The following is a 16,070-nucleotide window of genomic DNA, read 5'->3' as shown; positions in this document are numbered from 1 at the left end:
ACAGTGCCACTCTGTAATGCTGAAGATAGCACACACGAAAGATCTTTAAATAGTATGCAAAACCTGCTGGGGAAGGACAAAATCATCTTTGAAGCAAAACCACTTTCTTAGGATGCATTTTTGCTCAGTGTCACTGTACAAGTGGGGAAGGGAATAAGCAGGAGCAACAGAGCTGGCAACAAAGGGGAATAACATCAGCACTAGGAGGAGACCATGTGTCCATTGAGGATTCACACCATGCCAGCTAATGCTGATCTCAATTCATGGTACCAAGAGCCTGTCCAGGGCTGGCATTAGTGCTTTAAGATCAGGGCATGAACTGATCCAGAAAAAAGGTAATTCAATTTTGGCAGACAATTGCAATATGCAAAAGAGATGGAAAAACAAACTTGGGAATGTTTAGGAGGGTGTACAGTATCCTCAGTGCAGGTAGTTTCAAACTCTGAGGCTTTAAGTACTGAAGCCAACAAAAGTCAGCACTGCCCCATGTTTTCTCTGCCCTGCTCACTGTTGTGAATTGTTTGCGACAAGGTGGTGAAGCAGTTTAGAGACTTGATCAAGGTTAAAACTAATCCAGCAAAACCTTAAGCTGACCATGCTGCAGCTGTTCTGTTGCTCTCCTCCATCCATCTGTGCTTATCTACTGCTTCCACTTCATGAAGCTCCTGGACAGCAAGCAACTTCTGTCTGCATCTCTGCTGCCCTGAGGGGCCCCTCCCATTCCCCAGTTAAACCTGCTAGATTTGTGGGTCCTATAGGGAAAAAACATAGTAGAATCATAGAATAGTTAGGGTTGGAAAGCACCTTAAGATCATCTAGTTCCAACCCTCCTGCCATGGGCAGGCACACCTCACACTAACCACGCCACCCAAGGCTCTGTCCAACCTCGCCTTGAACACCGCCAAGGATGGAGCATTCACAACTTCCCTGGGCAACCCATTCCAGTGCCTCACCACCCTAACAGGAAAGAATTTCTTCCTTATATCCAATCTAAACTTCCCCTGTTTAAGTTTGAACCCGTTGCCCCTTGTCCTATCACTACGGTCCCTAACGAAGAGTCCCTTCCCAGCATCCTTATAAGCCCCCCTTCAGATACTGGAAGGCTGCTATAGTATGCAAGAAGATGATGTATCTACTGTAAGTACTCAGGAATCTGAAGTTTTGATGACATGATCTCTGCATAATATATGGGAAATAAAAGGTCAGTGGTAGCTGCTGACACTATTACAGCATGTTGGGAATAAAGCACTGCTACTGTCAATAGCTATGCTTAGCTCACTGGAGTTAGCAGACAGTCTGATCTCACCCAGACTGCCTAACTTGGACATTCAAGCTGCAAACTACATGCATTTTCAGCCTTTTTTAAGCAGGGAAATGGTACTGCTAGAAAATATATGGGTTGAGGGCATCAGTGCTATTGCCAAGGCAGAACAATAACAACTTCAGTCATGATTTATATAGGTAATTTCAGGATAAAACCCTACTTTTAAAAAGAGGAAAAGAAAACAGAATTACCTGATTTTGTATTCGGCAGCAACTACAGTTTATACTGCGCAATGTTTCAACTCAGTAAGCATGCAAATAGACTATTTGAAAGCATCAGACAAAAGGGATCTTTTCTTCTTAACGTGCTCTCTCCTCTGCAACAGATTTTATCAGGCTGCAGCCAGACATGTTAGCTTCCTTCTCACCTGAAGCACTGGTCTGATTTTAAGAGAATTATTTTCCAAGCCAAATACTCATTCCTCTCTTTTATAGGCTCTATTTCCTGTTTATTGCTCACTTGTTCTGTTTTAAGCTACCAAAATGATGTTTTGGTCATCTATAAGCTTTCAGAGAGAAGAGCCCAGAAAAGAAACATATGTATCACCCATATTGGATGGAAATTCTGGGATTTGCTTCTACAGTGGCAATTAATACATGGTTTTCTATGGCATCTGAAGTTGACCCAGTACTTTCTGCTAAAGGAAAGTGCTCCAAATGGAGATACACAGTCTAATACCACTTTTTATCATGGCTACATCTAAATCAATGCATCACAACTCCTTCTGTTATCACTACTCGTGCTTACCAACAAGTATACTGAAGCACAGAGGGTTTTGACCAAGAAATACGTAAATCCCACATAATTCATGCCATGTGTTGGTAGACCTCTATGGAACTTCTAATTATCTTCCTTCTTATTTTTCCGTAAATGGAAGTTGTTCTAAAATTGGAGAAAGTGAGACAAAGCACAAAGATACCTCTGCGATTATTGTACCCATGCACAACATAGCATTATGGACAGAGGTTAACTAGCAGTCAAGATATTACTAGCAAATGAAAGGGATACATAAACTGGAGACAAGGTAGAAAGGACCTTAAGATGGCCATCCTATTTCTATGATGAAAGCAAAGGGGGAACCAGCACAGAGATTAACAGAGATGCTGATCTGGTTGAAGCATCTGATTTAGAAAACCCCCTTCAAAGAGGCATTCCGAATAGATGGATGCAAATGGGCAAGGTGCGAAAGAGTGAGACCTTATGAAAAGGTGTTTCAGCTGTATGGATGGTTAAGACATCAAGAGAAAATAAAAAGAGAAAATGAAAATTAAAAAAACCCCAATTTTGAAATATTAACACTGAAAAAAATCTAGACTTGCAGTCAAAAGCACATTGCTTTAGGATGGCATCCTAGCTTGCAAGCTATTCTGCACACAGAGAAAGGGGAAGAATCAAAACATGTTTGTTTTGTAATTTAATAATGGTATATTAAATCAATTTACTTCCTCCTTCCAGATCTCAAGCATTAACTACCAATACTTCCCCCCCCAACCATTTTCATCAATTGCTTATCTCACCAAGTCTTAAACTATAAATACACATAAACATAGACACATACATAGTTCCATCAAACTGACAAATAAAACAAGAGAGCATATACAGGAGCAGCACTTCTGCCTAAATATGGTACAAAACTCTGTTGGGCATGTAATACTAGGAAGTCTTGATCTTTGACTAAATCACTGAATTAAGTAATTGAAACACTTTTAGAAACTGAAAATGCTTTTAGCACCTGAGTAAGCCAAGGCAGAGCTAGGATAGCTTTCTAAAATTGCCCATTACCCTGGCCACTGAATTGTGTTTAGTGTTTTGCATAGCTCTTTTATTCCTACTGAGGGGCAAACAGGAATGGCCAAGCCCGTGTGTCCAATCTGCCTCTGACTCAGCTTTGACTCTTCCTTTATTAATTTTATAGCCCGTATGACAAGTCATGCTGCTGAAAATGTAATCTCTTTTTCCATAGATTAAACAAGATTACCTGAAAGTGATGGAGGAGAAAAACCTTTGTCTTCATCATAACACGTTAAACAGAACTAGCTTACTGTATGGACTACGAAAATGGTCACTAACTCATTACTGAACTCCTAAAAAAAAGTCAGAGCAAAGAAATTACATCTTTCAAGACTCCAGTATTTCTTTTAATTTCATATGCCATTTTATCCCATGTATTTATGGCTAAAAGATCAATTAGAACTCCTTTGTGGGAAGTCATTTCCATCAGTTCAGTTACTCCATGTAATTGTTTTGGCAATCACAGTTAAATATCCATTTTAATTATTATTTAGAGACTCTATTACCAAGCGTCAAGGCACATGTAAACGCTTTTAAAGTTTTATCTTCTCTCCCTCATATGCTTTCTTCCCCAATACAAATACCATTTTACCCTTCAGCATTCTCTAAATCATAAAAATGCACATATAGTCATTTAAAACCTTCCTGTAACTCCTAGTGCTTGCTAATACTTCTTTCCCAAACACACCTGTTAAAGACAAGCCCATCATGGTTTGTTAGACATGAGTATGGGGATAGAGACACTCTTATCTGCTTACATCCCATGTGCCCTAAGGCTCTGGAAGTCTTTGTATTTATTTAAGAATTCTGGTTTGTGGTGCTTTTACATATTAAAATAATCAGTAGCTGATCCATTTGGAGCTGGTGCTCTCATCTTTCCCTAGAGCCTTTCACAGTCTCATTCATTCAAATGCTGCTAGTAGGTATTGTAATTCAGTTCTATTCTTGCACATAATTCACTAAACTTCAGTGAAATGCCTGTCAAGCAAGTCAATACTTTACACTCCAACTTGAATCCATTCTTTGCAGTGTATCAAAATGCATATTTTTTTAATTTTTTTCCCCCCTAAGAGCCACAATCAAAGCAGAACCAGCCTGGAAATGGGAACACCTAAATGAAACAGCAAACCAGTGGTTGCAAGAACAATCAGTGTAACTCCTGAAATCCAGAGGTAGCAAATGTCAGAACATCTAGTTACAACTGCATTAAAACTCCCTGAGGACAAAGAAAATGCGGGGTTGGTTAAACATTTATAGGTACTTCTGAGTTTCAGTTGCTGCATGCATAGCATGATGCTGTTACCTCCAAAGCGACACCCACTCTGCTCTCAAATCTTTGTATTATCACCAAGAATTATTTAATCTAAGTGAATAAAGGGCTTATCATGCATCCCCATTGACTACTTCAAACAAGCAAAAAAACAAAACCAAAAAAACAAACATTAACAGAGATCTTTGCCCAGCCCAGGAAAACATGAGCCCACTCACAGGAATTGTAGTTACAGCCACAAAAAACACACACTGCCACTGTCCTACAGCATGCCTTAGGTAAAACCAGTTAAAATTCCCAGTATGGCTGTGTCATATTTATAGAGCAATGCTATAAATCAGAAAGAACAACTATCACGATGTTACCACATTAACTTTGTTATAAGACTCTCAAAGCTGAACTCTGCCTGGGTGCCTGAGAGATCTCAATAAACACACAAGGCAACTTGCTTTTGTAAGCTTTTATCTCTGACAGAGGCACCCAAATTAAAGTCAGGAACAACGTTGACACTTGGGTATCACAATGTCTTCTGGGTGACTGCACACTTGAAAAGTCTTAGTGGTATTTCAACTGCAAAGACATCTCAGTCTTGGGCACCGCAGCCAACCTCACATCTTTAGGGGTAATAAAAAAGGAAGAAAGAAACAGTATCTCCTTGCCCAAAACCCCTTTACCTACCTGCACAGCCAAAAGCTAGGTGATACCTAGAAGAGGGGCTGAATTTGACACAACACACGTTAGCCTTGGCCTCAATGCTTGCTACCGAGTTGTCCAAGTTGGTAGACCACAGCTTCACTAGAGAAACAGAAAAAGAGAAATGAGTAAACACAGACACACACTCACACACAAAACCAACACCCCCCCTCAAAATCCCCCCACCAACCAACCAAATAAAATAAAAATAAAATAAAAATTAAAAAAATCAACCTCATCTGAAAGGCATAAAATCTAGTTATTTTATAAATAAGATTTTGGAAAGCCTCAGTTGCCAAGATGTTAGTGATAATAAAGGGTTAGTTGTCACCAGTGGTTGGTAAATTTGAGAACGTTCTCAAGTTCCACTAGAAATACTCTGCCTACCTCCATACACACACAAGATGCCAAAAGTCCCCATCCTGCATTGCTAAAAACATCAGAGCAGGTGACTAACCAGGTGTTATAGTCTCAGGGCTTAAGGTTATTGGAGTACAAATTCACATAACCAAGAACAGGAAGGCTTACATCCTTTCTTGTTCCTTGTCACTTCACTGGGATGCAAGAACTCCATGCTCCATGGCAGAACTGCTTTGCACAGAATAAATATATCTAATCGTATGCTTGAGCACAGTGAATGAGAACAATTTGCTTTATTCTCAAGAAACTGGCACAGATCAGAAATAAATTAGTATGCTGGCTTCCTATGATGCTATATTCCCTTGGTAAAAGAACTCTACTGTTCCACAAGACTATAGTGTGAACACTGATTAAACTACATGGTACAGAATGAACTCTTACCCCAAGCAGTCACTTCTCCACTTTACAGGACAATCAACAGAAAACAGTGTCTTTTCAAAATACAGCCTTCCCCACCCTCCACAAACACTTAAAATACCATTTAACCTTAAGATGAAGAGTGCTAGTGCTCCCTACATAGCCAATCTTACTATTATAAGCTAGAGATGAAGCACTTTGTCCTCGGTTCAGATGAAGGGGCAGCACATTGGCATCAAGCCCCATTGAAGCCTACATAGCAGGAAATAAGCCTTAAATATCCTCCTTTCCCTCTTTTCTTCATGAGTGGGTTGTGCTGCACTTGAGTATCATGATCAGCATGCTGAGGCAGGAAGCAGAGCAAGCTGAAGCCAATGTTCAAACATACAAGGGCTACACGAAGGCTAATCCCCTAACAGCTCCCCCTGAGCTGCCTGGGCTTCTTCAGATCTGCAGCCAATGGGCCCTCTGCTGTCTTCTTACAGAAAGCTCACTTTGAAAGTGAAGTAAGCAAGTGGCAGAAGAACAGGAATCTTGCTATTCACTGTGCTTGATACACGAGGGGCTTTGAAGGAGAAACAAGATTTCCACATGGATTACCCAAGGATGTTTTAGATGCTGAAGGAAACACTGACATGTTTGTTATGAAGTAGGTGTATTAGAACAGCATGGCAAGCAATGAAAAGCAACACGATTGTGCTATTTCTGACCATTTCTAGGAGAACTGCTTGAAGGATGAAGGAGAGGCATGGCTACTCAGAACACACCAAGTAATCATTTTAAGTACTGTACTGTGTGGGTATTTCACAGCTGCCTGGAGTCATTATAAAGCAACACATACAAACACACCAGCAATACAAACACTGATGCATACAAGTATGTAAAATTCAATGAAAACAGAACCCACCCTGTTGCTGATTTTCAGAAATAAGTCCATTCTCATTTACCAGAGCTGTAATGTTCATCCTAAATATCTAGCTACATTTCTAAATGAAACTAACAGCTTTGCAAGCATGGCTTAGGATGATCCCTTCTCCCAAGCAAGACTGGATGATATACCTCCTCCATCATGTTCTGTGCTCTGGGGGAGGGAATGGAATGAAGCCAGGAAAGACAATTTTGCAAAACAATAAAACATTAGCATTGTGCTTTAATGAATAGACACCAGGAGATGTACAGTATAAGCTGCAGTGACAGTAGAGGACATCAAGTTTATGGATGAGATGGTATAAGGAATCAAATACCACAATTACAAGAGGACAATGTTGGCAGACAACACTGCTTCAACTTGAGGCATGCGAGGAGATAACATGATTTCAGAGCAATGATCTGCCCAAATCTAGTAATAAAACCACACAGGCTTGTCTTGAAGCCTTCCAAACAGGTATCAATATTTAAAGTTGCATCTAAAGCAACTAAGTCTCTCCTTGACACCATCTCTACCAAATGGCCATCTGGTCTCAGTTTTGTAGTAGAAGTTCATTAAGGGCTCAGTTTCAACTTAGCTCCTTTTTTCATTCAGGTTTTCAGGTCATAAACTGAGCCATTTAATCTGGTGATGAGTGAACCTGTGTGTTCAAAGCCATCATAATATTCATTACAACTGACAGACACAGATTAGAGTCTGCAATTTCTGTGATCTAACTGCTATGGGATATGCTGGGCTCCAATTATATCTTAGTCAGTACATATAAAAGGATACATGTGACATAACACATAATGAAACATGTCAAGTTTTACCTGGAAATGCCCATTATTTTTTAAGAAGAACTGACAGGTTAATAAAGCATAATTTATATGAATAGAGTTTATTTGCTGCAGCTTTCAGCAATTCCGCTGAGGTGAAGGCAGTAATTATACAAGGTACAGATGTCTTGATAACACCTAGAATTCTGTTGATGAGATAAGCAACCATCCGAGATCGACTATTTCTGAAACACATGTTTTCAAAACATGCTTCCTAGTTTTGCAGCTGCCAAGAGAAATATCTCTATGTGGCCCAATGTCTCCTCCTCAACAAAGTAGTAAGATGTCTCCAGAACAGCTTTTTTAGTTTAAAATGTTCTTTTCAAGGTATTTTAAATTTGGTTGGAACTTGCACCAAATGTGTAAGTTTATAAATTAATTTTCTCTGTCTAAACACTGACTAGAAGAGTACTGCAATAGCTGAATGTGTCAACATACAGAATGGGTACACTGATAGTAAAGATACTTCACCCAGCCTGTCACTCTTGCAATTCTTATCTGCTCATGTGATGGAAAGCTTGCTATTACTCCAGAAAAGCTACAAACCAGGAATAGGATACTGCTACCAGAAAACTCATTTGCACAGATTAGGGGAATCCCTAGGAAAGGAGGAAGCTTCTGAATTGGTAATGATCACAGGATACTTCTCCTGGCATAAGACACAGAGAGACAGGTATTTTGGTTGGTATCTTAACTCCCAACATCACATTGACCTTTCAAAGTATTCTCAGTTGAATTCAACAATCCCACAATTCTCTAGGAAGGTTGAACTTCTTTTAGCCAGGAAAATGATCAAACTGAAAGTTCAACATCATATTTTAAGATCAATAAACACTTGTACCTCTAGTTAGTCAGCAGAAGCTGAAGAAGCAAACTTTTACTGAAAATGAAGCCCCAAACAATTCTCTGGAAGTCCTCAACAAAGCTGAGGAGCAAACTCTGATCAGGAGTTCTCAGGCTGGCACCCTCTATATGCTTTTTTTTCTTTTATGAAGCCAACTCTGCAAATCTGTGTTGCCCCTCCAAATTCAGGAGGGCTAGAAAAAAATTAGGTGTAGGACTGGTACCAATGGTCTCACTTACCAAGGCAGCATGGAAATTACTTTCCTTAGATGTAATGAATCATACGCTTGCATTCCTCCTTGCCATGAGACAATGAAAAGTAATCTCCTGCTACAGCTCAGAGCTCTCAGGTGCTCCTGTTCTGCTCCACCTTTCGGTTTTGAGCCAGAATAGTGAAGGGATTACAGCTTACAGAAAGGACCTAAACCCAAGACTCTCACTTCAGTTGAATTTGTCAGTACTGCTGGTAACTCCTCAAGGTTCAAAAACAAACCCCAGAGCAGAGAACAAATACTTGATCAGTCTAAAACAGGTCTCCACCTCAGCAGAGACTTAAATTCTACCCACATGGCAAAATATATCACAAAATATTTTACTCTATCTTATCTGCCAACTCTACGATGTCCATTAAACTACACTCCCAATTTAAAACAGGCAGCTGTAAGTCATTAGCTAAGTGCACTAGCTCAAGACCTATCCTGGCACTTTGACAGCATTATTTTGCTTTCACAAAATTAAATAACCTTTTCTCCTCCAACAGCAGAAATTCACCTTTTCCTACTTACATGAGATCATAGCTCCTGCCATAATTGTGTGCATAAAAATTGAAATTAAGACTGTGTCATTTCCCCAAGCTGCTTGTAGCACAAGTAAACACTAATTTTGCTCACTGCTGCCTAGTCAGGGTACACCTTTGGATCTCTATAGACATGCACATTTACTTTCTCCCCTTTAAAAAGGAAGGGCATGACAATAGATAAAAGCGAGGTTTTCATACACACAGTTACTTCAAATACAGTAATACTTTTATGCTGTCATTATCTGCTATTCAAGTAGAAAGATCTTCCACAAATAAGGATGCTGGATTATCTTCCTCTAACAACAAGGACAATGAATTTTATCCCTAACAGCACTTTGTCAGCACCCCCTTTCTGTGCCTGAGCCCTGGCAGAGACAGCTCTGAAGCACAGGATTTTTTGTCTAAAAACTCCTTCCCCAATACATCTCTACCAAGCTTACCAAGGGCTCTAAAAATTAGTTTCCAACCTGAAAAGACTGAGGAGCGACAGGCAAGCAGGAAGAACTGGCAAAGCTGTCATTTTTTGCTGGCTTGTCCTGATCACTTGACAGGAAAGCGTTACAGTCCTGCTTTTCTGGGGAAGTGCAGCAAGATAAGCTCCAATTATCCTGGTCACACCAGTATCTATTAGCATTGAGATTTCTTATTAGAAAGCAGAGCGTGGCCTTATACAAACAGGAATAAAAAAGGAGATGTCATTGGTGTTACCTTTTCCTCTCATTTAATCATTTCAATGTGATCACTGAAGTGGAAGGTGGACCCTATAACATTAATTTGGACATTTGATACTATTGCTCTGTACCTTGAAGACTTCTAAAACCTGTGCTTATTTCAAACATTTCCACACAGAACTACATCTGTCTCTAAACGGCTTGTTACACATGCAAATCACAGACAAGTCATGGTAGAAGTAAAGGATAAACTGTTCCAGCCCAGTTTTACTCACTGAAAACCCCAATACACCTTCATAACACCTCTGTGAATTAAAGGCAAGTTATGTCAATCTGTAGACTTCATTACAATAATTTCTAAATAAAGATTTCATTTTTAGAGACTATTACAGAAGAAGTGAGCTGTTCAACTGCAGAGAGGAGCTCTGCTTGCAGCTGGTTTTGCAGAACTGGACAACTTCTTAACATGCTAATAAATGCATGCCTACCTGGCTGATAAGCTTTTGCAAATGCATAGCATGAGTGAGGAGCAACCTGATGAAGAGGCTGATAATTTACAAGGTGAATGTTCATTCCTGCTGCATTTAAGCGCTCGGAAAACACTCTTGACTTCCACCAAAAAAGGGGGCAAGTGTATCAAAAGCATTTAAAACCCACCTTAAACATAAAATAATCTTTAAAGCCGCATTTTGTAAATGGAATTGCAAGCTATATTAAGACTGCCAAACGCAACACAGGAACACTAATACAACTTTCTTTTGAAACAGCATTTAAAAGCATTTTAGGGGTGGCAGCAGCTTGCAACGTTTAACTCTTATGAAAAATTAATTTATCATTTCAAAGCAAATCACGAAGAGCTCTGTCCAGAGCTGGATCAGCCCATGTTGGAGAGTGGATCCTCACAGACTATGAAATGAACTCTAAAGCTCTTGCTGCTTAGTAACTCTCAATTGATACTGTAAATATATTACAGATAAAATCTTGTTCATTAGGGATGAAGAATACTACATATAGCTCAATGCTATCATTTTCTTTAGAAGTTTCCTATTTCTTCTTAGAAGAGGAATATTTTTCTACCAGTATGTTAGGAAGAGATTGTGTTAAGGGTTCTGCAAAAGGCCTTTGTCAAACAGATCCTGCAGCACTGAAAGCTGAGAGCTGCAATTAGTGCTCCCATTCAGTCCACCATCCAACCGTGTTAAGCTCCAAGAAACACACCCTGCAACGTGAAAGCAGGAAGCTTCTTGTTGCAAAGTCTTTAACATTCAGAGATACAGTTAAAAACAGCAGCATGCATTTTTAACTTCTGCCTTTTTACTGACAGCCTCTCTTCTGAAATATAAATACATGCTCTTTTGAAAGGCCCTGAGGCTTTAACTCAACAAGTTTAACTAATGTGAAACACATTTTGCTGTTTATTATCTCAGAAAATGCTAGCTAGAGAGCATACTATCCCAAAAATGTGAACACCAAGAGATCTTAATTCAAGCAAAGCCTCTCCTCCTCCAAAATCTGAAAAGTCCAATAATATCTTGACACACTGCCACCTCAACTACAATATTAAAGGCATCTGAGGAATCAACTACTTTAAATATCCCATATTTGTTCCTCAAAGGGTATAGACAGAGCGCAAGCCTTCTGCATAGAGACTGAAAAGAATACTACCTTTGGCATCATCAGAGCCTGAAGCCAATAGCTTTGGGTCCATCAAGTTAAAGTCAACACTCCAGCACCTTTTCTCATGCTCCTGTTTAGAGAAAAAAGAAAAATATTGCAATGTAGTGAGCTGTATTAATCTGATAAAATAGTAAAAGAAAAGACACATGCTGTTTGCTATAAACTGTCAACAGAGCCCTGGACAGAGAAGCTTACTGTGTTTAGCAGTTTCTCAAAAACTATCTTTTCTCCCAATCAGGCCAATGCTTGTAGCATGACAGATGTGCAATGAAAGCAGAATAGTAGAGTAGCAATCTTAAAACTGTTTTTGGTGGGTTTATTTTTTTTTCCCTCCTTTTCCTTGAAAGAATATTTCAGGAAACATATGTTAAAGACTTGCTTTTGCACTAGAGTTTGACTTGCTCAGATTCCACTGTGTGCTGTTGCTTATTCTAGTAGATCACAGTGGTATCTCCCAATACTGGTAAGATGCCCATTCAAAGCCATTTCAAACACCTCCTGTTTGAAAGTCCAGGAAATCCTCACTTCCCTGTTGAGTTATTAAACAAAACTTCTGGTGTATAATCCTATATTTTTCCACTCAAATGTCTTACAAGATTGCACACTCTTTCCCAACATACAGATAGCTGTATTTGCTCTGCTGGCACATCCCACATGGAAGCAATAGAACAAAACCCAGAATTCAGTAAAACCCTTTGTTTAAAATCTTCACACCGGCTTGCAAGATGATGACATGAAAAGCCGGCCAGGACAAAGTCACTAACAGATTTCTAACACAAGTGAAGCAGATGTCAGTATGCATGCTTCTATGCAAATCCAAATAAAAAAAATCAGGTAATCCAATAGGAAGCAAAATTAGTTTGTTAAAAGATAAGCAACAGCTGCTCCTCTCCAGGTTCATTATTCAGCCTCAAAAAAACGCTAAATATATTTGAAGCGAAAACTGGTGAGATTTTTATCCAGTATAATTTGTTTTTAATTGAGATATACAAAGGATTAACAAAACCAAGTATTATAAAATTGCCACAACACAATGAAAAGGTAAACAAAAGCTTTAATAGGTATTAAAACTTATGTTGAACTGTCAAGAAATGAGAACTGAAGGCCAGTCTGCAGTTCATTCATTATCACTGACCAGTTGCAATGCGCTATGATACCTATACAATAGCCTGCAGCACTTCCAGCCCCTTCTCAAATGGAGCAACCTCTCTTCCAACCTCCTTATTCTGATCACAAGGCTCTCAGAATCCAATATATAGAAACACAATGTTCAAACTGCATGAATAGACAAAATGCCAGAAACCTCTCCTGAAAGAGGTCTCACTGTTGGGTTCCGCCCACTTGCATGCATACCCTGCTCTGCTGAGCACAGGACTGTATCAGGAAGGGTTCTGCCTACTCCTCCGTTCTCCCAGCCTCATCACTTAAATCTGCATTTTGGTCTTCTATTTTACGAGCATCTGCAGCAGCAATCACTGCAGGGTTTTACAAAAAGCTTTTGACAAAGACTGGAATTGAACAGGTATGGAGAGACAGAAGTTCCTAAAGAAAGGAGAGACAAACAACTTCCAGAATCTAATTTCTCCCTGTGCAGATTCCTTGCTCGAAACCAGCAGCAAGAAAACGTCAACTGCTTCATGACAGTGATAAGATATAGCTGCTTCCCTCAGAAGACTACAGCTCAATAAAGCTGTGTGGTTTAAACACATTTACCAAACAGGAGGAGCATCCATTTCACACAGTGGAAAAGCCTATTGCTGGACTAGAAGCAGAACATCAGACTAAATACTGCTCCCCTGACATGGTTCATGGTGTGGGAAAGTGTTGCTCAATGACTGCATGTTACCTGGTAGACCTTGGACCTTTGTCCTGTGAATCCATCCCAAAGGATGACGGTGCCTTCATAGTCACTGCTGGCTAGCAGGTTTTTGTGATAACTACTCCAGCTGATACAGCTTAAAAAGAAAAAGAGCCCCAGTCAGTCTTACCTTAAATAACACCTGCCAACACAAAAATCACTTTTGCAATGCATCAGACAATTAGCACCCACAAAGCATGCAGCATTTGATCAAGCCACACCACTGAAACACTTAGGAAAGGACAATGCAAAATCCATCAGAAATATAATGAATACTCCTTCCTCTACAAACTAAAAGAAAAGCTTAAGCTTATTTGCTTAAGTGACATTTCCTCCCTCCCTCCAAATGAACTGCTAGGCTTTGGGATGATTTTTATTTTTAATGAATTAATTTCTAAAAGTGCAATTATTTGCTATTTGAGTTGCACACAAATTCTCATGGAGAGCTCAGGGTTTGACTTCTTAGCCTCCTGCCAATAGCTACAATTATTATTACTACCATAAAGATAGCTACTTACCTAACAGGAGCTATATTTGTAAGACACACAGCTGCATAAATGCTAGATCAATCTCTCCTCTGGCATGTTGTGTTCTATACATGAACTTATGTGCAAATCAAAGTTTGACTGCTGAGAAACTTCGTGCATTTACAGAAAGCTGGAAGAAAACACCCCACTTCCTATCCAGGAGGAAACAGTAGTTTGTTTACTATGGGCAGTTTAGAAGCCATTTCTGATTGAGAACTGCAAAATGTATCACACAGGTTTATATTTTAAACTGAATTAAGTGGCTGTGCAAAACTCAATTACAGTTCCATTGACAAACTCTAGCCATCAGCAGACAAAACAAGAGCAGCAACATTGCCAAGTCACATTTGTAGCATTCTGGCACTATGCCTCCACTCTGACTCCCAAAAAATGTGACAGAGGTAAGAAAATTTGTAATACTTGTTCACCAATTTTTGGACCATCTGGCAGAGAAACAGGTCAGTTGGTATCAACTGGGATGCATGCAGTGGAAGCTAAACTGACAGATCCAATTCATGAAGGTCCTCAAACAGCTCTGACACAGTTAATTAGATTATGGTAGCCTTGGGGCCAAGTTTTAACCAACAATACAAGCTTAGAAGCCCATGGTTGTGTAACTCCTTAGGGCAGTTTTGATCTGTGCAGCTACACATTGAAAGATGATGTAGGTACATGGATACTGACTTAAGAGTATTATACCTTGGCAAATTCTTGGTTCCACTATACACTCGCATCCTGTTTTCCTTACGAATTTACAGACAGAAGAGGAAAAATTCTTTTAAGATGAGTTAAATATAAACACTTATCTTTCAATTAAATAACAGCAAGTAGCACTGGTGTTCTACTCCTAATTACAGTCGAACAACCTATTGTGGTGTGACTTTTATAACTACAGAGGGACTATTCATACCAATCACTTAGTATTGGCTCACCACTATTTAGCTGCAGAGAATCAACAAGCTTATCTGAGGTTCCAGTGTAGCTAAACAACAGGAGGCAAGAAACTCATCTTTTAAGACAAATTTGCAGAAATACAAGGAAGGAGTAACATGGTATTGGTGCTTGCATCAGCAGGAAACTTCACCAAGTGATCCAAAACATTTCCAACTCTAACTTTGCGTGTCTGCACAAGTTAATTGTAACTTACAGAACCAAGATGAAGTTGTCCAACAGCAGTGACTTTCTGCAAGCCTCTCACACTAATGCATGATGCTTGGAGAAAACCTTCAGGACACACCTTCTCCAGTGGACCACTGGAAGCTTTTTTGGGAACTACTTCTCCTTGTGTGCACCTCTATCTACCTATGGTCTGTTCACACACATGTACATTTCCTTCTTATAACAGCATCACTTGGTTTTAAAACTTTGGATTCAGAAATTTAGAAGTTTTATTTACCCAAATAAGTCACTGCTTTTAACCACCAGCTGCTAAGAAGATGGTCAAGGTGGTGAAGCTCAGGCCATGTTTTCCCTAGTTCCACCTCTTCCATGATAAATCATTAATTAGAAAATGTTAGTATCCTCAGACATTGTACGTACAAGGACTGTTGAAAAAGCTATCAAGGAGCTATCATTATGCCAGCTCTGCTACCAATAGGTACCCACACAGAAAGGGAGGTCTTGACAGTCTGTAATTTACCAGAAGCATCACTCAGAGATGCTGAAGTGGCTCCTCCTTGAGGATCAAATGCAGCTGTCAGGCATTGCCCACCAAGACCATGAGGTGAAGGTTGTAGCAGTCCAGAGATAACAATATCTGACATCTGGAGACGTGTTTCCAGGCAGAGCAGTCAGTCACTGACCACAAAAACGGCTGAGATCCCTACAGCTACAACACAGTAAGGCTCTGGGGTGGAAGCAGTCTCCAATTAATGGCAGATGGGTAGACACTGCACTACACATTTATGGCTTCAAACCTGTTTCCTCTACTATCTTATCTCTGCTCAAGTCAGGGCTTCTTGAAAGAAGCTTAAGGGGAGGAAAACATACAGTAGCCTAAGTTAGCCTTTAGGGGGCCTATAAGGATATGCTGGGAAGGGACTCTTCATTAGGGACTGTAGTGATAGCACAAGGGGTAACAGGTTCACACTTAAA

The 16,070-nt window shown here is 39.8% G+C and overlaps 1 protein-coding gene across 7 annotated transcripts in view; it reads right to left on the bottom strand.

Annotated features, from left to right (window-relative positions):
• Positions 1-16,070, bottom strand: part of COP1 (COP1 E3 ubiquitin ligase) — a 130,625-nt gene that overhangs the window by 53,379 nt on the left and 61,176 nt on the right. For all 7 annotated transcript variants that reach the window (XR_013957312.1, XM_080622431.1, XM_080622432.1 and 4 more), the window contains 3 exons: positions 13,438-13,546; positions 11,580-11,661; positions 5,064-5,180 (listed from right to left, as the gene is read on the bottom strand). Coding sequence is in view for 6 of the 7 variants with exons in the window: in XM_080622431.1 (XP_080478557.1) it covers positions 5,064-5,180; positions 11,580-11,661; positions 13,438-13,546 (308 nt within the window). In the remaining variant the exon portion in view is untranslated. The remainder of the gene's footprint in view (positions 1-5,063; positions 5,181-11,579; positions 11,662-13,437; positions 13,547-16,070) is intronic.

This window comes from Psittacula echo, assembly GCF_963264785.1.
Source record: "Psittacula echo genome assembly, chromosome: 7".
NCBI lineage: Eukaryota > Metazoa > Chordata > Aves > Psittaciformes > Psittacidae > Psittacula > Psittacula echo.
The sequence above is the reverse complement of the archived record's forward strand: the minus strand, read 5'-3'. Positions and strand labels throughout refer to the sequence as shown.